Genomic DNA, 24,588 nt, shown 5'->3' with positions numbered 1-24,588 from the left:
AGGACTTGCCCTTTGTGAACCCATGTTGACAGTGCCTGATGATTGCATTGGCTTTGAAACACTTTTCAATAGCACCCAGTATGATCTTCATAGGTATCTACAACCAAAAGGTTTGCCTTCTGGATTCATCCAGGAATGCAGAATTACTGCTTATCTTTTGCCTATGCTCCTGCCTCCTCCAGCCCACATCAAATATTGCAGAGGATGAAGTCATTCACAGGGTTTGCATAGAAATACATTTTTTGTGGTTGCAGACTTCTAAAGGTGTACTTTACACCCTGCAAGCTTTCTTTTTTTCTTCTCACAAATTTCCTTGACTTTTCAGAAGAAACCAAAGACACAAAACACTCGCTGAAAGCATAAGAATACATTGTTTAATTATGAATATCAAATCAGCGTAAATATTTGTGGCCTCCAAGCTTATGTTAAGATAGTAAGATAAATTTCTCAGAACATATCTAAGGCCCACAGAAGTCACTGGAACAGCTCTAGCAAATTTTATGCTCTTTGGAAAGGGATGGAAATGAATTAGCTTATTAGGTTCATTAGATCAAATCACTTGTCATTTGATAAATGATTTAGAAGGAGCTCAGACTCAAATTGATTTGATTTCTTCCACATTCTCACACATAAACAGTGAAGTGCGTCCTGCTGGGGTTCCCCATTCTACGTCTTCTGAAAAAATTGGCTCTGTTAGGGGTTCCTCCACCTCTTCTTCAGATAACTGGTGAATGCATGTAGGACTGCTTCTTGAAGTCTGTCGCTGTGGAATACCCATAAGGGGACAAACTGCAGGATGCATGCCTTCAGAATAATCAAGCAAAAACAATACAAAGGCAAAGGGTCACAGGAATGTCTTGGAAGAAATTAACTGAGTGTTTAGAAAGGTCATAGAAAACAGTAAATGCAAAAGCTTTTACTTTATACTTTAAGTATGTATGTTTCTCTTAGAGGAAAATCTTCATTCCTCTTAGTTTTCAGCAAATCTGTTCTCGTCCCTACACTTTCATTAAATGCTCATCGATAACAGCTGTCATGTATAAATATTTGTTCTATTTTGTTAGCTGGGTATCCTAAGGAAATGATGTTTATGTGATAGCACAGTCTGGTTTTACGTCCTTTCCCTTCCCTACTAATAACTTTTGAATCTGCTGGCCAATTTCTGTGAAGTCGGGGTCTCAGGAATATTCCTAATAGGGTCATGAAAACAGGCAGCTGGAGAAAGAATAAATACTAACCAGATATCAAACTGAGCTCAGCTCAAGACACAAAAGCAGGGAAAGCCACGCTGTTCTGATATCACTGTTCTTTACTTGTGTATTCCTCCCTTCATAGTTTACTGGTGCCATATTAGCCTTAGTAACCTAGTCACTGTTTTCTCATTTGAAGTCCAACCTTAACGTCTCTGAAATCAGTCAAAAGAAACTGCTCAGCCCAGAGAGCCTTGGTTCAGCCCTTGGGACCTATTTACACACTATCAAATTCAATTACCAGCATTTCATGGGCTAAACATCCAAAGATCTCATCTCCAAAGGTGACATAATCCAGTGATTCACTAACAAACTCTTCTGCTGTCTTTGTAATAAGACCCGGCTTTTGGTACATTGTCATTGGAGTAGAAACACCATAAGGAGTCACTACCTAAAATAAGAAATCATAATAACGGTGTAATGTCATCTAACATTTAGATAAGGCCGTTCACTCTGCAGAACCTACAGCATCTGAAAAATGGTAACAGATTTTGCAATGGGTTAAGGCACTCTGTGGAATAAGTAATGGCACTACAGTGGAATAAGGAAAAAAGCCTATAGCTGCATAAAGGGAAGAGAGAAAGCTTTGACAGGGTCACACAGCACTTCACCAAGGACAGCTACACTGTGCAGATTTAGGATCTCAGATATTCTTGAAGAATTTGCTAAAATGAAGGCAAATATGGCAAGAAGTAGCATCACCTGTATGATGATTCCCTTTGCCTTATACTCTGCTTGTAGTGCTTTGGAGAAAGTGCTTATAAAAGCCTAGAATAAAATAAACCAAAAGAGCATTAGCACAGGGAAGTAAATACTTTCACATATGCTCACAAATATGTGCAACAAGTCCTTAACAAAAATGGCCAAACATCATGCAACCTAAGGCACAGTGCAGTGATGAAAAACATAGAAATTAACTCTTCAAGACACATTTTCTGCTGGTGCACATGAGCAATGGGAAGACTGACTGTTCATCTGTGCCAGAAAAGACGGACCCTGGCGTTGGTCCAATCCAGACATGAAACAAGTACTACTGCAGACTGAACTGAAAGGTTTGTCTCATTTATGAAAATGCAGAGATATTGTCTCATGTGGCTCACATCTCTGGCTGACACCTACTCTCCCAGTTCAAGGCTTACACTTACACTTTCTCTTGCAATAAGAAGGTGAGCTAAATACAACTCATGCCTTCAGTGTATACGTATTAGCATTGCCTACATGTACGGTTTTCAAAGTCATGTGTTTGGGAATCTGGAGTGGAAGATGGGGGGGTGTTGTATCTTCAACCTTTAGGGTTTACCTTTCGAAGTTTTTCTCCACACCATGAAGAATACACATATACTAACTTTATTGTGTAAAAGTTGAGTTTCTTTTAAGACTGGTTTCAGGAGTTAGATCTTTGAGAAATATTCAGAAAATTCACAACATTGGATTGCTCCTCTGTAACTGGAAATATATAAGTCCCACTAAGGAAAAAAAATGACGGTGTTTCAAAGCCGTAATTTGACAGGTCTTACAATTTAAACACCAAGAGCATGGTGATATTGCATGACACATCAATATGCTGACAAGTAAAATAGTTTCCTTTGAGGGCACTGCAAAAAAAGTCCATTTATAAAGAAACAAAGGTAAAAGATAGCCAAGAATGAAAAAAGTCAAAAAAATACAACCAATGCACCCTATCACTTTGAAATAATGTTAGCTAAACTTTTTTAAAGAACTAAAGTTGTCTGGTTTGAATGTAGTTCAAGTATTGAGAATGAGAAAAGAGAATTTTCATTTCATCTCAATAACAATGAGAAACTTCTGTTAAAAAGAGAAAAAGGAAATGGAAAACTAGAATTTCTTACCAAGAATAACTTTTTCTTACCAAGCTGAACTTTACCTATGTTCAGGCAAATATTGTCAGAATTTTTAATTTGGAGCAAACCTGAGCTGAGCAAGTTGCTTTTGGAATTTCAATTAAAGTCTTTCACTCCTCATTTTTCTGCACTCTGGGGTTTTAATTCAGAGTAAAATTTCAAAGTTCAATCTATGAAGTCAGGCAACTCACCACCCACCTACCAGCAATTTTTTTCTTGGTTCCATAAGCAAAATCTAGCACTTTTGTGTATCTGCAGTTTTGAGTAAACTAGCTAAGTCAGCCTGGTAAAGATCATCACTTCCTGGAACAAGGACAGATTGTGAGCACTGGTTTAATACTATTTAACCAAAGGCAAAAATGTTCCAATGATAAGACATACCTTCGGCTGATTTCATTTACACAGCTTCACTAATTTCCGGTTGTCAGGTAACGCTCATTTACATCGCTTCATTATTTCACTGGAGCAACACAGATTTATGTCCTGAAACCTGGCCCTATATTGCTGATACAAACGCTTTGGTAAACACTTGATGGGGATTTCTTTGTAAAGCATTGTGAATGACTTACCTTAGAAGCTGAGTACATTGTGTATAATGGGCAAGGGAAAGTACCCAGACCAGAGGACAGATTCAGAATAAGACCTTTTTGTCTGAAATTTAATTTAAACAGTTACATTCAGTTTACATTTGACAGTATTATAGTAAAAGCCTGCACAAGCTGAAAACAACTTTTTTTCCCCTAGAAGGCATAGGTCTCCTATTATACTGTAGACTACACTTTCAAAAGACACAATTTTTATACTTTAGTTAGGTGCAATTAAGTCAAAACCAGCTAGGAGTAATGTCATAAGTGAAATTTAAATGCCTAGTGCAATCAGAACCATGGGAACATTGTACATGCTATTGTACATCTATCAGAGCAAAAACTGCCATCAGAGGAAAGATTTTATGCTCTTAAGCAATGGGTAGGTCCCCTTTGCTCATTAGCCAGCACATTCTTTTTCCTGCTCCATGCGTCTGTTGTTTTAGCTTCCCTATTCACAACTCCCTGTACAAATCACTAAAAACAATTCATTCGGCAGCAAGCGGGGAAAAAAAAAAAAAGGCAAACCAAAACAATTAAATGTTAAGAGCTTATTTTGTTGCCAAAACAAAAAGCACGCACCATTCTCTAAAATGCATCAGTTAACAATGTTTTCTAGAAACTCCATCTGAAGACCTTAACTTCTGGTTTAAGGACCCCCATGTCCAAAATACAGATTGTATCAAAAGGAGAAAAAGGAGACTTAATTGCATAGCTGAATTCATCTCTCTAATGTAGTACAGAGCTTGAAAACTATTATTCCAAGTACAGCTACCACTCTTAGCAGAATACCATGATACAATCAAAAGCCGTTTCTTGCCTAATTAGACCCATCACATGCCATTTTATTTCTGCAACACTTGCATATTTTTACTGGACACAGACTTGTATTTTATTTTTTCTGTCTTGTTCTACAGTTGACTGACAATTTGTGGCAGTTCCCATCGTTCATTCACACAGTACTAACAGCAACAGAAGAAAATCTTACTGATTGACATACTGTAAAGTGCAGAAGTTAATCATGAAAAAGCATAGCTACCACTGAATAAAATGGAGGTAGCAGCTAAAACCTATTGAAAGTTCTAGAAAAAATTGTTTTTACCTTGGCTCCATTTGTTTCAGAATTAGTTTTGTCATCTGTAAGAAAAATATGTTAAAAAACTATATCCATTCTCCCTCTTTCCGATTGCATTTTTCAACTGATCTTGTTTTATTCACAAGGTTTCAACTTGCTCAAGCCCCAGCCATATGTATACAGTTCAAATAGCTAAAATGTGGCACATTCAAAGCTTTGGAAAATATTTTAGAAATGCTGGTGGCCTGCAAATCATTGAATTGCCAAAAAATTCCAAAGGTTAGTATTCTAACTAGCGAAGGTCTTATGCTTATCCAAAGCTTTTCAACAGTATCTGGATTTCATCATTCTTCAATATGGACTTGTAATTGTAAGGAGAAAGTCAACTTCATGGTGATTTTGCATTTTTGCTTCTGCCTCTACCTGGATCAGAAATAGCAGAAAATCAAGAAAAGGAAACTTTTTTTTTTATGCTACCAAAGAGAGCCTTAGAATAATTTTGATGGTAATTATTTAATCATCCCTTTTATTTTAACAATAAACTTAATCACGTTTGTGATTTTTAAAGTGCGGTTAAATCCATTTTTAGGTAAGAAATCTGCTTCTGTTTTTTGTATTTGAAGAGAATTATTGATAGTAAGCCTAAGTCCCTAGGGAATTCATACTCGTACCATTGATTCTTTATAAAAACACACATAATATGTGAATCTTCTCAGGATATGAGTGTGACTTAACTGGTAAAGGGATGATGCAGCAAAAGACTGATGCAGCTTAATTCAGTCCTTGTTATTTTTTCAGTGGTGTCATTGTGCACAACAGGACAGTAGGAGCAGGGTGGGGTTCACAAGCTTCGTTTTCAGCAAGGTTGGTAATACAGGTGGGTCACGTCAGCTTGGTGAACAGGAATTTCCAAGTAAAGTGGAGAATATGGGAAAAAGGTCCTGCTTTTTCAGTGCTGAAAATCCCACTAGCATCTGTGGGAGCCAGGAATACCTGGAGTTCGGGCATCCCACTGCGAGAAGTGGTGAGCGGGATCCTAGAAGGAATCAAGGGTAGGGAGGGGGGAACCCAAACAGATTTAAAATTATTTGGACCTAAACATGAGGAATGTTGGTTAGAAGCATTCTTTGTGTTTTGGAGGAAGGTGAATGTTCATGAAAGACTGAAAGGGACATGTTTGCAGCAGTGGGAGAAAGGAATCCCCAGGCCCTGGTGAAGCAGAAGAGGTTGATTCCAAGGTATGTGTAAGGTGAGAAAAGATAAAGGGAGAAAGGTGAGAAAAGATAAAGGGAGAACCCTTTTGTACCCAGACTGAGAGGGTACAAAATGCTTGCCTGTTTTTTTGTGAGGCATCCTCATATAGCATTCAGATATTTCTGTGCTTTTGATGTATAAATAGAATAAAACCTAGGAGCGGAAAGTTTACCAAAATACTTCGCGGAAGGATTTATTTCAATTCCCTGATATTACATGATTTATTATTTCAAGTCATTAAGCAGCAGTACAAATTTGGGACTTAAAGTTTGCTAGCCAAAGAAAGATGAACATCTGTTGATAGTTTTCATGTCATGTTTAGAAAGACATTAGCCAAGGCTGAGATGAACTGCAAAGCTCTTGTTCTGCTCTTGTTCATGCTAAGACGCTGCTTGAGCACGGCAGAGCAATACGAATCTCAATCAGAGGTGGAAAGCACGAAACACTGTCTCTTCTTGTAAGGGAAGTAGCCAACCAAAATCAACATCAAGAGGCAACAATGCGGACTAGGGAGTCAACTCCTTGAGTTTCTGTCCTGCACTGATACCAAAATACATTTACAGCATGGAATTGTGTCAAAAAGGCATGTATAGAGCAAAAGGTCAAACTGCAGATCTTCCTGTCCTGAAGATTTTGATTCTGAAACAAATCTCACCCTTTACCAAAACCAGCATGTTTCTTGCAAAATGCTTCAGCTGCAGTGTAAGGGTGTGCCTCAACCAAGCAACCGTGTTAAAATGTTTCCAGTCAGCTCTGAACAAAATATTTCATAGGCGGTAAGAACAGATGGGGTTCTTAAAATAAGGCTGACATTCCTGCTGAAAATTACTGTCTGTGGAGAAACTAAATGAAAATACACAGGAAAGATAGTGGGTCACTCTTGTGCAAGACTAATTTTTTTCCAAAGAAATAATTACAGCTATAACAGGGATATGAGTGTGTTACACACATACCTTTATAACAGAAATAATGTTGCAGTTGACGAGGTTCTGCAGGAAGAAAGAAAAAGGTGAGTTCATGGTTAGTTTCATAGAGAGTTTTTAGCTTGTCTAGATATCAGAGCTAGCAATTCTGACTGAAAAGCTTTCTGATAAGGCAGTTGCTTTTAGGGCTACTTTGCTCACCTCCGATTGTCACCAACTGTGCCCACGATGTGGAACGCTCAAAGGCAAGTGAGCCCCGGCTCCTTTAATTTTAAACATGGCACTCGAATCTGCTCTACACGCCGGTGTTTTGCCCAGCCGTGCCATTGCACGTGGCGAAACCCAGAAGGCAGGTGTCCAGGCAGGGATGGCACCAGGAAACCGGCCTGGATGCAGATAGACAGCAAATTACGGAGGTGCTGGACTGGGAGTGCGCAGCTCTCCGTGATGGAGGCAGGCTTTCCCTGCAGCAAAAGCACTGCTGGGCAGAGCATCCACCCAAGACCAGCAGACACGAGTCGTAGCAGCAGCAGAGGCGCCGTAGTATGGCTGCAGCTCTGAGGGAAGCAGCCTGCTTGGGGACCTCTGATTTGTAGTAGATGATGTTCTTGATGATATGTAGGCTGAATGGATCCTGAGACCAGCGCTAGCAAGAAATACATTTAGAAACTCTGGGGGTTTTTTTCATGGTTGCTACTGTAGAGGTAAATAACAATAAGGCAATGAAAAACTTGATCACAGCCTTAATGCTGTCAAACTATTCTACGTGTGTAAATTAACTCCCCCCAAAAGGTAAACTGTGTTTAAACGAGGTTTATTTTTCAATTTTTTTCACATACTTAAGCTATGGTGTCCCAAAGAAAGTAGTTTTTAATGATGCTAACAAGAACTGACCACTTCAGCTGTGGCTGGGACCAGACTGGACCCCATTACACTACCTGTGAGCAGTGAACCGGGGGGGCTGCTCATCCCTGCTGCAACCACGGTGGCTGCGCTCTCCCCTCTGCTGCTGAGCCCTTGCTGCAGGTTACCTGCAGGTTAGTCTACCATTCTTTTTGTCTTGCAAGCTCTTCTGAGCGTTAAAAACAAGGCAAAATATGCTCCTTCAGGCCCAGTTCTTTTCCCATTCAACTGAAGAAGTATGTTCTGATTGCAGCAGGGGCAGAATCTGTCCCTTGTTAAGTGGAATTACAGTTTCTCGTTGTTATATTGGAAGTAGAAACCCACAGAGTAATCCTACCTCATCTATGTCTGGTCCATTAAGGAAACGGCATGGAAGAGGATTATGAAGCATTCCAACATTGTTAACTAATCAAAGGAAACATAATGATAAGAACCAAATCTAGACAAAGTGCATATTTCAGCTAGTTAAACAAATGGATTCTCCTTGAGTCTCAGAAGCTTTTGAGCTCTATGTGAAGGGAAATGCTGTTTAGCATTGAGTCTTATTCCCGCTGAAGTCATCGGTACTGATCAGTACTGACTTCAGGGAACAGAAAAACAGTCTGTTGCTACAGTTTGGGGTTTTGTTTGTTTGTTTGCATTTTGTTTTTGTTATTTCATTTGTTTCACTATTAAAAGCATGTTTTCTTAAAAAAAAAAAAAAAGGACCAAAACTTCCCCCCAAAACACGTTTTCATTGTTGCTCTGTGGATCATACCAATTAGTGTTAGCCACAGGCTCATTTCAGATTGAATATAAGAATTGCACACAGCTGTAAAACAACCAATAGCAAAAATTGATTCCTTGAGGCCAAACAGGGAAGAAGTCACCCCACAAGATGTATGCTGCTTATAAAGCAGCAGAAGAGGTTTCACAGTAAAGAAGCCAATGTACAGAGAAATGGGTAGATTCTGGAAAATCCTAATTCACTTTTAAAACTTCTTCATGATAACTAGTGCTCAAATGCATTAGGCAGCTGTATGCTTGGTTTTAGTTGTTGGCTAACAAGTTGTTATGACACATCATTCATACAATTCTCTGTTTAATACACTGCAGCCATAAAATACTCTTCAATTAACAGACCTTAGTGACTCACCCAGAACACCAATATCCAAGCCTTGCAGGGTTTTTTCTATGTCCTCGTATACCGAATTCTTGGTGAAATCAGCTTGTATAACCTTCACCTTTTGACCTGTGGCCTGCTCTGTAATTAAGAAGAAAATAAATAGAAAACCTCTTTGCATCTGCCCAGGGAGAGGGAAAGCTGTAATTAATTAATGAAACAATTAGATGTCTCATTTGTCTGCTGTACAGTAAGAAATTGTTTCAACTTTTTTGCTCTAAGAAAGATCAAAACACTAGCAAAACACACTCAGTTGTTTTCAAGGACACAGCCTAGCAAACATAGGATGAATTTATGCCCTGAAATCAATGCAAATTCCCTCACAAAATCTAACCAGCATTTGTTCCTTCAGTAAGAAAAATATCCCAGAAATAAAAAATGCAGGACCTCTTCCCCTGGTTATCATAATATTTATAAATTGAGACTGTCAGCATACGTTAGAGAAGTGAATGGGGTGCCAGATCTTCTACATAAGCTCACTTTTGCAGAATTGTTTTAAAGTGTTTTCATGTATAAGACGAACATTTTCACAAGCAGAGCTTATCTTTTCATGTAGGAGGAGGGGGAAACAGGGCTGGATGTGATGCAATATTTTCTGCATTATTTTCAAACAATTCCTCTCCTATTTTGACATTTGCACTCCCATAGACTGAACCTTCCCCGTGATTTTGCAGGACTAAAAGGCATTTTAAGGGAGGATATAGCTTAAATTTTACAAGGTCAATGTACACAGAAGGGAAAGGGAAGTGCGTATGATTTGTCCAGTGTCATTGCTATGCAGGAGTGGAGCCCAGGTGTACATTACCATTTTTCTCAACAGTTGATTTATTGCTGTTCATATTTTCAATGAAGTTTCATGAGGAAAAGAGGTAGAGGCTCATACTTACTCATTTTAAAGGCAAGGCTCTCCTTTAAAGGGGCACAGTAAGGTGTCTTCTAACTAGATGTTCACATTGTAAATTCTTGCAACTAAACCTGCTTTCAAGTTTTATGAGCAACCTGAAATCCAGATGAAGTTTGCTGAAAAAGTGACAAGCGAGCTTGGAAATGTCAGTAGACGACTGGATTGCAGACTGGCTGCAAGTGGCAGGAATTCAGGTGCACATGGATGGCAGAATGTCTGCTTTCGATCCTGTTTGGGAAATTGCCTTTGCTTGTTTGGAGCCTGGTTCTATCGTGCAAGCGACAGGGAGCATTGCCTTGACTAGGGATGAGACTCGCTAATTTTCACCCACAAATCTTGCCTCATCCCTTGTGTATATTGAGAATTTAGGAAGACACGTTGCAGCAGCTCTCGGAGGAGAGCAAAGCTGGCAGAAAGCTGGATTTGGGTCCAGCAGGACAGTGCGCAACAAAACAGGGCCTGGGCTGGAGCGTGAGGGGATGTTGTTCCCTGAAGGTTGTTAGCTCGTTGCCCCTCACCATGTTGCAAGTCTCGACCACTTTACACTACCCAAGTAACACAACCGGTCTGAGGAAACAGCAGATGCTCTGACTCCAGATCTGAAATGCGGGCTGCGTCTTGTGTGCGATTTTAGAGGACATCTGTCTCCATGACAGAAGAAAGGAGGAAGGAGTGCCCTTTTTCTTGCCCTCTTTCCAAGCTGCCGTTGTGTGTATAAAAGGGACGAAATATCCTTTGAACCTTCAACCTATAAAAGCAATTCTAGTGGCAAATGACCCCCTAGTGGTCCCTGGCTTGGGGAATGGTACAAATATAAAGAAAGGGACATTATGAGTGTAAATGCAGCAAAGGGAAAGAACAGAGCAACAGCTGGAGCAGACACCTACAGGGACCTTCTGATGGAAGAGCTCTATAAAGAGAATGAGATGGTTTTAAAAAGCATAATGATGTTGTGGCCATCTTTCTTGCGGGCAATGAGAAGGGCAGCCAAAACTAAAGCAATATAAAAATGAGGATCAAACAAAACATTTGGACTTTCTCTGCATCCCCTTGTCTGTACAGAACTGTACGGCTGCAACCAGCACTGTCAGCCAACAAACAAGTACTCCAGATGGCGTTCCTCTGTCTCATTTAAGAATAAAACAATATATTAAAAAACAATAAAACTCTCATGCTGATAAATGAATTATCCAGGGATAGCTCTTCAGAAAATGATAACAATTCTGCAAAGTAGAGAGCCAAAAAATAACTTCCAACGTTTCTTATGTCTCTCCCTCTCCGTGACAAAGATTTATGACAGTCTTTGAAGACACAAGCCATTCCAACTCTTTTTAAAGGTCCTAAGTAAGCCAGAAAGCAAAAAGCCTAGGTTTTCCAACATTAGGATAGGTTATTGTCCTTTTTAAAAATGAAGAGAAAACCAATTTAAGGAAAATTAAAAACGTGAACGGAGTTGTTTAATCTGATGTGCTATAAAATGTATCATTAAGAAGGATACATCTAACTCCTCCTGACCTCAGATCACTGGGGAATCCCACTTGTCAGATAGGATAATGTGCGGCCTTTTGAAATTTACTAAGAGGTGAATAAATCAGGATGAAGCATGAGGTTGGTTAGGACATGCATTTTGCCAGAAAATCTCCTTTTCTCTTTAGAGAGTTACGAAGATCTTCTGAAAACCTGAGGTAGCAAAATGAAGGCCTGAGCAATAGGAGGACTGATGTTTGTAAAAAGATGAGACCCTTTTAAAGTGCTACAGCAAAATTTGAATATGAAGAAAGAAGCACTCAGGCTAAGATGGCATTCATATCCAGTGGAAATTTGCAGAGATGAGAGCCAAATGAGAAGATATGTTAACAACAGAAAGAGGTTTAAAAAAGATTTAAGACTGGGGAGAAATATAAAAATTTCTGTTAGATTATAAGGCACAATTTCTGGCTACGTTTTGAAAATCTTTTGGAGAAACGTATCTCCCCAGAAATATAAGATAACTCAGTTTCAGAAACAACAGGAAAATAGAGAAGAAACAAAAAGAATGAGTGTAAAAGCAGAACTGCAAGAGATAATAGCAGGTACCAGAAAACACAAACTCGGTGAACAAAAAATCATGGGAATTGTTACTGGTTACCAGAGCGCTCAGAACATGGGTCAAGGCCCTGAAGCGCCCAGTTACGCAGTAGCGCATATTGGGAAAACACTCCTGAGCAATAATATTTTAGTTCAAGGGATCAGCAAGACACAACGGGCCTGTGAGGACAAACGAAGGGTGTGCCGAGTGAGTCGTTCTATGCCAGTCGGTGATCTCAGCGTGTTGCCTGCTTAGATGTCGGAGCAGGAAGGATGAGAGGCAGAGGACGCCGTACAGCAGATTGGGAACTGAACATGTAGCAGAGGGGGACAGCAAAAGGAATTAGCACCTTCACAGGTCTTACTGGGAGCAAGGCAGATTTGGCTCTTGATGTGGGGCAATTTTTTTCTTCACTGCTTTATTCTATATTAACAGGCATAATTTCAGGAGGGAGAGGTGGATAAACTACTTCCTGCATCGCCAAACCCAAATTCATTAACCGTGTGCTCAGCTAGTCTAAACAGGTGCAGTTGTATTTTCTACTGCTTTCTGAGAATCATACACCTTATCTTTCCTTAAATGCAGATTTGTTTCTTCTCCAAAAAAAACCCCAAACAAAACAAAAGAAAAAAAACCACAAAAACCCGCAACAAATAAAACCCCACAACGCCCTGCCCCCCCCCCAAAAAAAAGAAAACCCGAAACAACCAAACCCAAAAAACCCCCAACCACCCTTGTTGTGAATAGCTTCTGTGTCTTAGAGAAGTGGCTTTTTTTGTTTGTTTGGCATTAATAGCCAAACAATACAGACCCTGGTCACATAAAGAGATCCTAAGATATAACTTTTCAACCAGGACCTAGCTCTGCCTGTACAGCTTCCTTAGGAAATGCAGGCAGAAGAAATAAAATAAATAAATAATTTAAAAAAGGCAGTGCAGTTAATAGCATTCCATCATTTCTGATCTCCTGGTTTTATGGTTTGATCAGTGTTTCACAACCACAGTACTGAACGTGTTAAATGAGCAGTAGACCTGGTGTGATGGTCCGCTCTGTCTGCCCTCAGCAAGACTTATTTTGTTATCTTTCGTCTCATTCTAAAAGAGCTTTACAGTCAGAGTGGATGGAAATCCGGTTTTCAGTTCCAGTGCTTCTTTAGAGAAACATGTTTCTTACTGTGGATTTCTGCCTGCTGCAGCTCCGAGAGCTGTTCTCAGGCACACCTGTGGCCCACAGGACTCGGAAAGACAAACACTGAGATCTCTGGAATTAACCACAGTTTAGAGTCTTTTGATTTATATTATTCAGTATACAAACTGAATGTGACAGTATGTTTAGGCAAATAATATCAGTTTGAAAAGGGAGGCAAGTCTTTTAATTCTGCTGTCCAACTGGCTGCAAAAAGATGCACAGTGCAGCAGTTAAGAAAAAGGAAACAAAAGTAATGCGTCCAGTTCTGCAACAAATTTACATCGCCTACAACAAACTTTTTTTTCTCTCTCTCTGTGCCTTGATTTCCTTGCATATTAGTTCATTGTAACGATAGCCGCTTGGAGCGAGATACTGCTTATTTAAGCAGTTTAGAAAGAAAAAGTCAGTGAGAGACAATTTAGAAAACAGTACAATCACTCTGGTTAAGTTTCTGCTTCATTTTTGGTTTTTATTGTTTATTTACTCACATGACATCACAGTAAGTTTAACTTTTGTTCCTTCCCAATGACTACTTGGCTTAATTACAGTAAAGCATGCGTCTGAAAATTGGAATCAGAGGAACATTTCCAAAGCTTTAATATAATAAGCCTGCAACCAGAGCTCCCTGATGATTTTAGTGGCCTCCAGAACTGATACTCTATGCTTTTCATCACTTTATCTTCCTCTCTTTGCTTTTGTTTGTGCCATCTACTTGTTGTTATGTACTCATTTCCAACCTGACAAACTAAATAACAGATGAGTCACCCTGGGTTTCAGCCAAAACCCACTAAAAACAATGGAAAGATCTCATGGGATTTGCAACCAATTTCGGCAAGCTTTGGGGATGACTCTGTATGCCCACAACCCAGCTGAACATAGCACGGAAACCTGATCGGTGTAACCTGAGCTCCTGGGGTCCTGGGGTCACACAATCCACCTCCCCACACCTTGGATTACATGAGTGACACTGCCGCAGTCGGTGAAGCTGCCTCACTCACAAAAAGTCACAGGTGACTTTTGCACAAGGCATAGGAGTGCTTGCAGGGCAGGCTATCTTGGCAGTACCTTTCAGAACACGGGAAGTCCTTCGTTACATGCTGCTACACAATTAAGCACGGTATGGCCTCAATTAGGAAGGTGGCCTTATAATAAATCACAGTGCAGGGGAATTTACAGTATGTCATCTTTCCAGCCCTCCACCACTTTTTTTCTTTACTTAGCTATGTTAGTCTCAGAAATCTTATTGTTTTCATCCTTTGCTTCTGATTATAATTTACAATGCAAAGAAACTATAAAAGTGCTTTAGCCTTTTTTTATTCAGGTTTCTATTATTGCAATTCTTTCACATTCCGCTGCAAAGAAATGGAACAATAACACCAGAGCTGAGCTAATTCCCACAGAAATTATTTTTTTATGGCTGTTTACTTAAGAAGGGATAGCTTAGGCCACAGTCACACTCGTCTCATGGATACGACTCCTTATAGAGCCCGTTGAGGGAGCTGGTGCTTTCCTCCTCTGATACCCCTTGCTTCACAAGGGAAAACAAGTCTAACCCTGGAAAAAGGGGCAGGGAAACTGGACAGAAAATTTCAGGGTCCAATCCTCGACTTTGGTAGCTGCAGGTTCAGAAGTTACGTGCTTTTTCACCCACTTCAAGTCTGCCACGTCCCTGAGAGATGCACTGCTCGCTCTCCAGGTAAGTATCCTGGAGCTGATACTCTGTTGGAGTCAGCTGCTAAGCCTGCTCAAAGGCAAGTCTTTCTGACAGAGGTGTAGTCTTGGAGCAACACATTCTTAGCACAAGAACACGTGGCTCAAGGAATCCGGTGGATAGAAGCTACATACAGAAAAAGAGACAGTGGGAAGGATAACCTTGATTACAGCAATCTTTAAAGTTAATGGAGGATATAAATTCATTTGACTCCTAAAGAAATCCTAACAGTCAATCTTAATGTATTTAAACAACCCATTCCCCAGTGTAAATGGCTAATTTCCTTTGAAGAAAAGAAAGGAAACATTAATTCGAAAGACACACTATTTAACTGCTTTATCGAAAGCCAAAGGTAACTTGAAAACCTTTAAAAACCAAACAAACAAACCAAAAACAAAACATGCACCTTGATTTTGTTTTCACCCTTCCTTTGCTATGTTCCAAGAGCAAGGCTAAAGGTAACTTTCCGTTCCCAAGCATAAGCTCTTTCATAGATCGCTCCAACAGCTCTAGTATTACAATCTCCTTTGCCTGTATTTACAGGCAGATGAAGCCAGTAAAGAACCCATGTTCACTTTTTTTATCAAAGCCATTGCACTGTTTGAATGACAGCATATACTTCTAAAGTGATTCATGACTAGGAGCGTTCAAGCAACACAGTAATACCAAAAACATTTGTAGTGTTGTAGTATACCTGGGGCTATATCTGCAGCAATATCCGGGGCCCTACTGTACTACATACTGTACCAAGGGAAGAGACCTCCAGATCCCTGTAAAGCCAGCCTGCTAAATGGGAAGATAAGTTTGAGACAAACACTTACCAACTTCAGAGGCTACTCTCTGCAGTTTTTCAAGAGTTCTGCTTATCATAACTATATTTAATCCACGTTTTGCCAGCTACAAGAGAGGAATATAAAAATTGTTTCATTTTTTTTCCAGTTTTGCAATAAAAGCAATTGTGGATTATTCTTTTTAAACTGCTTTCCTTCACCTGTCATCTGCCTAATGGGTAAACAACAGATATTAAAACCAGGCAAAATAATAATTGGTCTTCTAACAGTCTTCCAAAACATCTCCCTCACTGTATAATCTTGGACGCTTACAAGAAAAATATACTGGACAACAATCAAACCCCAATAATATGAACAAAAATAAATAATCTGAGCCAATGTCAAATGAATGGAAGTCTGCAGGGAGTGAAAGCAACATGACATTTCCCAGAAACACATTTTTATTTCTACTTGGATTTAGGAGGCCAAATAAGTTGGTTACTTCCTAGTCATTTTAAAGCATCACCTTCCACCTTCACATTTTTTTATCCTGAGGAAGTAGATTAAGCATATTGAATCGAAGGCTCAAGGGTTTGAAAGGATTTGAACTTTATTCATATTTTTTCAATAGAAATAAAATCTGATGCAGGTCAGATGGATAAATTTTAACTGCTTTTTTTTCATTAGATGCAAACTAAAAAAGAAACCAAGGAAAAAAGGTGAAGTCCATGCATAAAAACTCAAAATACAGTCACACAAATTTACATCCACAGAGATGTTTGCAACAGTTGATGTTTATAGCTGCAAACACCATTTAACACAGCAGTCTGTTTATAGTCAGTTTGCTATTACCATGTGCAGAACCAATAAATAATGGTTCTCTCCTGTTTTCCCAAGGCCTCTCATTCCCATCCGTTAAAGAGTTTTAGGCAAAGCCTGAGAGAGAAATATGGCCCCAGCTTTTGAAACTAAGTTATTAACAAGTGGAAGCTGAATGGACTTGTGTGCATGAAGAAAGGAAAGATAAAGCTGAAACTAGAAAAATGCTCTTGAGAGCAAGGAGAAAGAGAGCTAAATTAGTCAGCACAAAAGATAAAGCCAATGTCATCTGAAAGTAGCAGGTCTGATTAAAAGAAGAAACTAACCCGCTGAGGCCACACACTGAAGACCCATTCATTTCCACAGCTGACTCCCTGCAACGCTTTCTCCTTAAACCTATTTGAGGGAAACAGTTTGTCCTGTTGGGCTCTTCTGAAACAATGCAGAGAATGTTAAGGAATAAGGATCTTTGTTCAAAAATTTGCTACATCAAGAGTACAAGAGGCAGGCCATCCATTAAATGCATCAGTCACAACCACTTGCATTTTCAGCACAAAGACCTTGCTCACAATTCTGTGCTTTTGGAGACCTCTAACATAATTGACCTGTGTTCCAAAGAGACCTGCACAAACTTAGATGCTCAGGAGTTTCGAAAGCTTGTTTTAAAGGCTCCCTTTGAAGTTTTCAGGAAGAGAACTCTAATTGCCTACATACTGGCAGATTTCCCTTTGTTGTTTCCAATTGGAATTTCCAATTCCATTTCCAATTGGAATTTCCAATTCCAAAAGTCGTTTTCCAATTGGAATTTCCAATTCCAAAAGTCGTTTTCCAATTGGAGACATGGTCTCCATTTCCATGGTCACTCGCTCTTTTCTGCCATTTGGGGGTGTTTGGATGGGGTTTATTTTAATTTTTGGGGCAGGGGGAAATCCCTCCTAAACCTAAGTAAAAAGTTATTCCTGTTGCTAAGATTGCACTGTGTTTCAGCTAAAAGCACACGTTTGTGGCAATCTTATAAAATTGTTAACCATCAGGTGAGAGGACTCTCCCTTGCTGCTCTATACCAGACTAACCAGAAGTATAAGGCTGTAGCACCCATTTCGCAAGGCAAAAGAGGTTACACACCTGACTAGTCTTTTTTGCTTCCTCATCCACATAGAAAAAGTGCATCGTTTTCAGAAGTAAGTCTTGTAGGACACTGTAACTCCCATGAGATTCAAATGCACCCTCAAGCAAATGAACTGCACTCAGAAAAAAAGGGCCATCCACAGGAAAGGTTAAATCAGTTTAACAGTTCAACCTTTCAAATAAAGGTAACTTTTAATGTAGATGTCTTTAGCACAAGGCATTTTCTGAACATACAAAGGCTTTGATTTTAGAGGATGGTATTTCCCGTCAGTTAAGAAAAGTTCTAACTACCAGCACTGTGGAACGTGAACTTGCTTGTGTTAGGAAATCCTGACTCCCAGTGGCAAAGGACTAAAATGCTCCTGAACCTCAGTCTGCCAAAATGTAAGATTATTACCGTCTCCAGCCATAACGAATTAGGACAATTTAGCAATTTGAAATTGGGCTATTAATGAAGCATATAGTATCACACAGGATATGCACTCTGGAATCTCACAAACTCAACTTTCAAAAAGTTGAAACCTACATTAAATCAGTATAAAGTCACTGTGCATTTTCTAGCATGTTTTTGCAGCTCAGTCTGAGGTGACACTTTTAGATACTTTTAATAAGGAATTGAGAGGCAATGTCTCTATATACTTAAAATATTTCATTTTTAGGGTACACTTTTAGATTCAGGAGAACGTTAAATTTATGACTTCCAGTGAGCTAAATTGTAATGGGGAAATGTCACCATATAATACGGATGCATATCTTTTTCTTAAGGGCAATACATGCTTTCAAGTATCTTACTGGTTTCGTTGCAGTGGGAGACTTCATGAAAGGCAAGACACACGTTTTAGATTCAAACCATGCATGTAATTACTACAGTTACCCTGACAAATTGGTTATACTCTACATGGATCACTAGATGTAATAATTTCAAATCCCTAATAAAGCTTTATGGGATTTGTAGATGCCTACCGTAAATTTCTACCTATTACAAAAGAGATTCTTCTCTCTTCTTCTGGACTGTGCTGATATGGTCTCAGTGCTTGACTCCTTTTCTTTCCTTGCCTGGGGTGCAGACCTCTAGGGTCTCCATATTCATATGTTTCAACCCTTTTTGCTCCAGCAGACCGGGGCTGACATGACAGGGCAGAAGGATTCTGCAATCTTCCTGCTAGCTCTTTAACTGTGGCGAGCAAGTAGAATAGCAGTATTTCCAGAAATAAATCCAAGACCAAGTGGAGAAATTAGAACAGGTTTGCAACTGGAGCAGGAAACCTCAGATCATATTTAGCTTGTATTATACTGCTGGTAATACCACGCACAGTTTCAGGAAATGACACAAAGTTTTAAGATTTGAGAAACTGTTGTATTAACAGTGCCTGTCTCAAAATGGTCTGCTAAATCATTGATTAAATGCAAGTGCTGGCCTGACTTATAAGAGAGTTATGAACTATTAACAGTAACAAAAATGGTGACCCTGTGAGCCACCAACATCCTGCTGGTGCCCTGACATCAGATGAGAAGTATGCAGAGGCTAAACTGTAAATCTCAGAGTATGGCATGGCCTCATCTGTAAAACCAGCATGTCTGAGGTGCTAAGTCAGTAACAGATGCTAACACAGATCTGTAGATATTACATCAGAAAAACACAACAAACAAGACTGCACCGTACCTGAAATGCTAAAGGTTGAGCAGAGATGTGACAGCCTCGCAGCACGCTCACAGCTGTCTTTTTTTTCTCGTTATAAGTCTGGTAAGTCTAAATCCCATCAGCCCAAGAACTAATGGACCAAATCTAACAGAAACCTGGCTCTAGAAATAAGTATAGCAAACTAGATCCAAAATTCCAGTACTCTGACATCACACCGGTCAGATAAAAGGTCAGGGTCTTTATGCTCAAGAAGGCAGTCCTTCCAAATCTCCCTGATGTGCTAGAAATACAGACAGAGCCTTCACGGAAGCCTGGACGTTCATGCAGAAGAGGACAGGCTCAAGTTCTGTGTATGCTTGCCTTTCAATACAAGCTCAGGAAACTAAAGACACAATAATTTGCTCTGAAAAATCTGTGTCCTGGCATCAACAAAGTAATGTTCTGAGACCTCACAGCTGCCAGGTTCTTCACACAGCCCTAGCCAGCTCGTGAACTTAACAGACTTTGCAGAGACCTGTATGGAGCCATAAACCTTGGAAACAAGGGTACTGAATCAGTAAATAATGTCATCTCTGCATTGATCTCACTCTGCTGGGTTTTATCAAATGAACCATCTACTGGGATTTCCGCATAAAACACCGAACAGAGAAAGTCATATCACATTTGCTTCCAAAACACAAGAACTGCTCTCCTTAGCCTCCTGTACCATATACTACCAACAAGTGTGGAGTCCTTACCTGAGCTGTGAATCATTATCAGCCCATGCATGAGCCCAGAATGTCAGAAATAAATTCATCACTTTGTGTCACAGTTCAAACTCTAGAAGAACAGACACTGTGACCATCAAACAAGGCTTACCTTCACATCAGCCCATTACACCAGAGCAATCTATGCCAGAAGAACATCAGAGAATATTGTACCCTGACACCAGACCAGCAAGACAGCAGTGCTTAGCCAGAAACTCCAAAGGCACACAGATATTAAAACAGCAGGGTCAGATTTATTTATCCACAAGCCACACACAAGTGTGTGTTTGACCTCAGCCAGCAAGATGATGTGCCAAGCTATGACCTCATGTGGTGTGGGCTTGGGATCTGCCCCACAGGGCAGTAGCTGAGCACAGTTTCAATCAAAGGGACCACCTGGGGAGGAAGCTACATCTCAGCATGGATAAAGATGGCTCTCAGTCATCCCACAAAAGCCAAAAATAATGAACAAATGTTCCACAAAATCTAGCCAGTTCCAGCCAATTTTAAAAAAGAAAAAAACCACAGTAGTTTTATTTTATCTCACGGTACAAAGCAGCCATTCGCATGCTATATATCTGGCCTTTTAAATGGGATTTACTCTTGCATAACACATATAGCACAAAGGAAGCAGAACAATGACAGAGGATCTGATCTAGACATTCACAGGTTCCCGCAGCAGAAAGATAAAAGAATTTATCCTTCACATGGATAAAATATCACCAGGTGCTCACTCACAAAGTTAGTTCAGCAAGTTGCATGAGCCAATGACTACATCCAGAGGCATAGTGTTAAATAAACGTTTAAGCATTTCTGATGATCCCTCTCTGTCTCTATCCCATCCCATTCCCCTCTGCCATCAGATCCTTCCTGTTCACTCATCACTACAGCAACTCATTGACCAGACAGAAAGCAACATTTTCCCTTCTCTCCCCCAGAAGACCTTGCCCTCTGTATCACAGTTATGCCAAATGTTAAACTATAATACCTGGTACTTGTGTTTGTGCTTCCTCCATTCAATGCACTTTTGAAAGTAGTTATTGTACTGCCATTCTCAGTAATGACAATTGTGAGGTAGGTACTTAACCAATGCATATGCTTAAGAAGACTAGCTTAAAAATCCTGTGAATTAATTCAAAAGTCAACTTATTTTCCTTTCCTGTGAGATATATTTTATAATTTATGAACACAAGGCATCACATCTAAACTCTTGAATATTAGAGGTTGCTAATTTTCACCTGGTCACCTCAGCTCTGAAGACAACAACTCATGTTTCATTGCTCTTTAGTTTCTAGAAAAGAACAAGGTTTTGAATGAAGACACCAAAGAGAAAATCTACTGCTCAGTCACCATCACTAATAGCAAGGCTTGTACAAGACCGTACAAGGCCACCCCACCCTCAGTGTTGATTAGCACAGATGAATAAAAAGGGATGGCTGTGGTGACTCTGCACAGGAGCAGCTACCAGCACAGCACAGAGCTCCTCTCTCCTCCTGCAGCCTCCTGGAGCTACTGATTCTTAATTAAACCATTAGGTTTCCTTGTAATTTCCATAAATTGTAGTTTTTATTAATTTATACAGACTTCTACTTTATTTGTTGTTTCAGGTACATCTTTCAAAATGTGTTTGCAAGTGTAAAGGCTAGAAAATTACAACCTGCATGTTAATGCTGGATCGCTGAAAGTCAAAAAGCAGATTAGCTTGCAAACTGGGAAAAAAAGGACAATTTAGGAGACTTCCTACCCTGGACAGACAATGTGAAATCTTTTGGATTACTCATTTTATTTCCTTGGTCTGACGAGACCATTAGGGCATGAATGATTTTCCTCTGAAATGCAGCACCAGTTTCCTTTCAGAACTTGATTAATGATATTCTGCACATACAGGGGAGAAGGATTAGCACCATGTTTGTCACAGTGCCTTTGAATCCTACAGTAATTTTACTAACTTGCAGAGACTGATGAAGAGGCAGCAATTGCCATTTTGTTAAAATAAACTTAAGGGTAAGTAATCTATCTTACCTCAAAGGAATATGCTTTTCCAAGCCCATCTCCTGCTCCTGTGACCACTGGAGAAAATGAAACAAAGAATAAGGATTGCATTTATAGCTTTGCTTTTATTTGCTCTTTCTTGAATTCTCTAATCTTCATCATTTGTGTTTCTTGAACATTGCAACCTAAATGCTTCTACTAAAGGAGAGAATCAATCTTTTAAAAAAATTATTTTGTCGTGACCTTTTAATTTTTTTGTTACTTCATTTAGCACTTTTTGTCTTCAAAGCAAATCCCTCCTTACTGTAACCTGTCTGATGCAGTTGACAGTTATTACTCTCATTTTCAATGAAGTCAACAACAAGCAACAAGTCAACCACCTAAGCAACAATTGTCTCAGCAACAGGTCAATTGCCTAAGAGGTGGCATCTTCCATATACACATTTTGACAAGTTCTGCTTTGCAAGTTTGTCACTCATATGATGGTGACAGAATGGTAGGAGATAAGGACTAACTGGGTGATTAAAGCTGATATAACACTTTCTCACACAAGAAATCTGTCTGTAAGGAAACATCATGGCAAATTTACCACTATCTATAAAAAGCTGTTCCTTCAGAGCTGTCCTGCTCAGTTTACCTTTGTATTCAGTGTTGCTGGGAAAGTAAGCAAGCTTTGGCATTTTTAAAGCATCATGAATTTCAAATGTTACACAAATACCAAAGAGGAACTACAGAAAGAAAATCCTCATCAACTTAGAAATAAATAACTTAAAGAGGAAAGCACCAAAGCAATTCCAAGCTAACCCTGGCAAATTTTCAGAGCAAAATGGAAAATTATTCAATATTGAAAAAGCGTGGATTAAGGACTTCTAAATTGCAAGAGATGCTGGGGAAGGAAGGTGATTTTGAATGGTTAGGTTTGCTGACAACAGAAGAGCAATTACTCTCTCATTTCAGAGAAAAGAGACCCCCTCAGTGAAGCAGAAGTGGATCTTTAGTTTTCTAGAAGACCTGCAGAGGAAAAACAAGCGTCTGTTGGGAAACAAGCTTCCACCTGCCAACTTTAATTTTCATGATTCTCGGGATCTCATGTGCTACATGATACAGCAAATCATGCAAGCCTTATGAATTTTACAGGGCCCCCTAAGACATTATGTTTATAAAAAGGACAGAGCATAAAAGGTCCACTGAAGGAAACAAGTTTCCCAACCTCCAGTGGAAACAAGGATTTTTCACAGAAAGTTCCCCACGCTGCTACTCACCTCATGCACAGAATGGAGGTCCTTGCCTCACTTAAATCAAAACAAGACCTACATATTGCTTCAGAAGCAGCTGGTATTCAGGCATGTCTTTTGCACAGGGGTGGATTTCATTTCTTATTAATCCACTGTGAGATATGCTTATTAAACACGTATTCAATCCAGTCAGATCAAGTCTTTAAGCAGGGAGAAGGAACGAAGCACAAGCATACTGTTTGGGTCACTTCTTAACAAGATGCCACCATCAGTGACATCTGTAGCCCAGAAACTGTAGTATCTGTTCATTCTTGTTTCATACTGATAATCTAACAAGCCTACGAAAAACATCAATGATCAGTAGGAAGAAGAAGGTGTTTATTAAACATCTCTGTTATTTTATGAGAATGTGTAGTATCTTTTAAAAAGTACTGCCAAGTTGCAGCCTTTGAAGTTTTTAGGCTAGAGTAGATTTGGCTGGTTAACGGTACCATTAAGGATAGGTCACCAGTTCAGAAAAAACACAACAGAGCAATGTTACCGGGAACAAAGAAAAGTTGCTTTGAAAAGTGGAGACCATATGCTAGACATAAACTAGTTGCTTCACATATCAGGAAACTGAGGATATAGACAATGCTATTAAAACTAAAGCATTTGCAGTAGAGAAAAAAACATCAGAGGTGGGAATGGGGAGAGAATTCACATCTACATACCAGGTGTGTGAACTATTACCAGTTTGACTATTTTTCTATTTTCCCCAAGTATGCAAAAACTTCAGGATTATAAAACCACCATTACTAGGGAAAACAAAATGAAATTAAACAAACCTAGTGGACCTTTCCACACCTAGTGGAAACTGTGTTTTGTTCTGAAGGGACAGGGTAAGGAAATGCAAGGAAAACCACTCCCAATTAGTCATGTAACAATCCACTACTCCATTACAAGAAGAAGAAGGTGAAGAAGTTTCCTTTACCTGCCCATTCTCCCAGCGACCGAAAGAAAGTCTCAGGCAAAGCACTCCAGATATGTGGGAAAATGTATTTCATAAATCTGATGCATTTTACCAGAGCACAGAAACAGATCAGACCCCCAATAAGAGTGAGTAGCTGGTGCTGGAATGCTTCCATGGTGAGCGAAGGCAGTGAGCGAGTATGAATCAGCTGCTCCCTCCCCGGGAAAAGCCTCTTTCCAGCACACGGCTAGTCTCTGAGCACAGGCAGAGAAGTAAGAAGTCTAATCAAATCACGTGATTTTCTTTTTCCAAGGAACGTCGAGGGTTTAGATTAGAAAAACATCTCTACATTATACCTAGATTTGTAAGCTACTGAAAAAATCCAAACCATACAACAATTTCTGGTGCTTGCTTTAAAGG

The 24,588-nt window shown here is 39.6% G+C and overlaps 1 protein-coding gene across 2 annotated transcripts; it reads right to left on the bottom strand.

Moving 5' to 3' along the window:
* Nucleotides 1-354: 354 nt before the first annotated feature.
* Nucleotides 355-24,343, bottom strand: HSD17B3 (hydroxysteroid 17-beta dehydrogenase 3). 2 transcript variants are annotated; one of them, XM_054185075.1, is made up of 11 exons: nt 24,190-24,343; nt 22,012-22,058; nt 15,706-15,781; nt 8,987-9,094; nt 8,189-8,256; nt 6,979-7,014; nt 4,799-4,833; nt 3,682-3,763; nt 1,953-2,018; nt 1,492-1,641; nt 355-804 (listed from the first exon to the last, which is right to left on the bottom strand). In XM_054185075.1, the coding sequence occupies exons 1-11, from the start codon at nt 24,341-24,343 to the stop codon at nt 694-696; spliced, it is 933 nt and encodes a 310-aa protein (XP_054041050.1). In that variant the 3' UTR covers nt 355-693. The 2 variants fall into 2 exon arrangements, with proteins under 2 accessions (XP_054041050.1, XP_054041048.1); XM_054185073.1 differs by lacking the exons at nt 1,953-2,018; nt 24,190-24,343 and having other exon boundaries at nt 22,012-24,101.
* Nucleotides 24,344-24,588: the final 245 nt, after the last annotated feature.

The sequence above is a fragment of the Rissa tridactyla genome, chromosome Z (assembly GCF_028500815.1).
Source record: "Rissa tridactyla isolate bRisTri1 chromosome Z, bRisTri1.patW.cur.20221130, whole genome shotgun sequence".
NCBI classification, from domain to species: Eukaryota; Metazoa; Chordata; class Aves; order Charadriiformes; family Laridae; genus Rissa; species Rissa tridactyla.
Note: the sequence above shows the minus strand (reverse complement) of the source record. Positions and strands in the feature narration are given on the sequence as shown.

Coding starts and splice junctions, on each gene's coding strand:
- HSD17B3 (XM_054185075.1), bottom strand. CDS start 24,343: ATGGAAGCATTCCAGCACCAGCTACTCACTCTTATTGGGGGTCTGATC. Junction 9,095..15,705: donor GAGAGTAGCCTCTGAAGTTG/GTAAGTGTTTGT, acceptor TCTTAATTACAG/AGCAGGCCACAGGTCAAAAG. Junction 8,257..8,986: donor CTTGGATATTGGTGTTCTGG/GTGAGTCACTAA, acceptor TCCTTTGATTAG/TTAACAATGTTGGAATGCTT.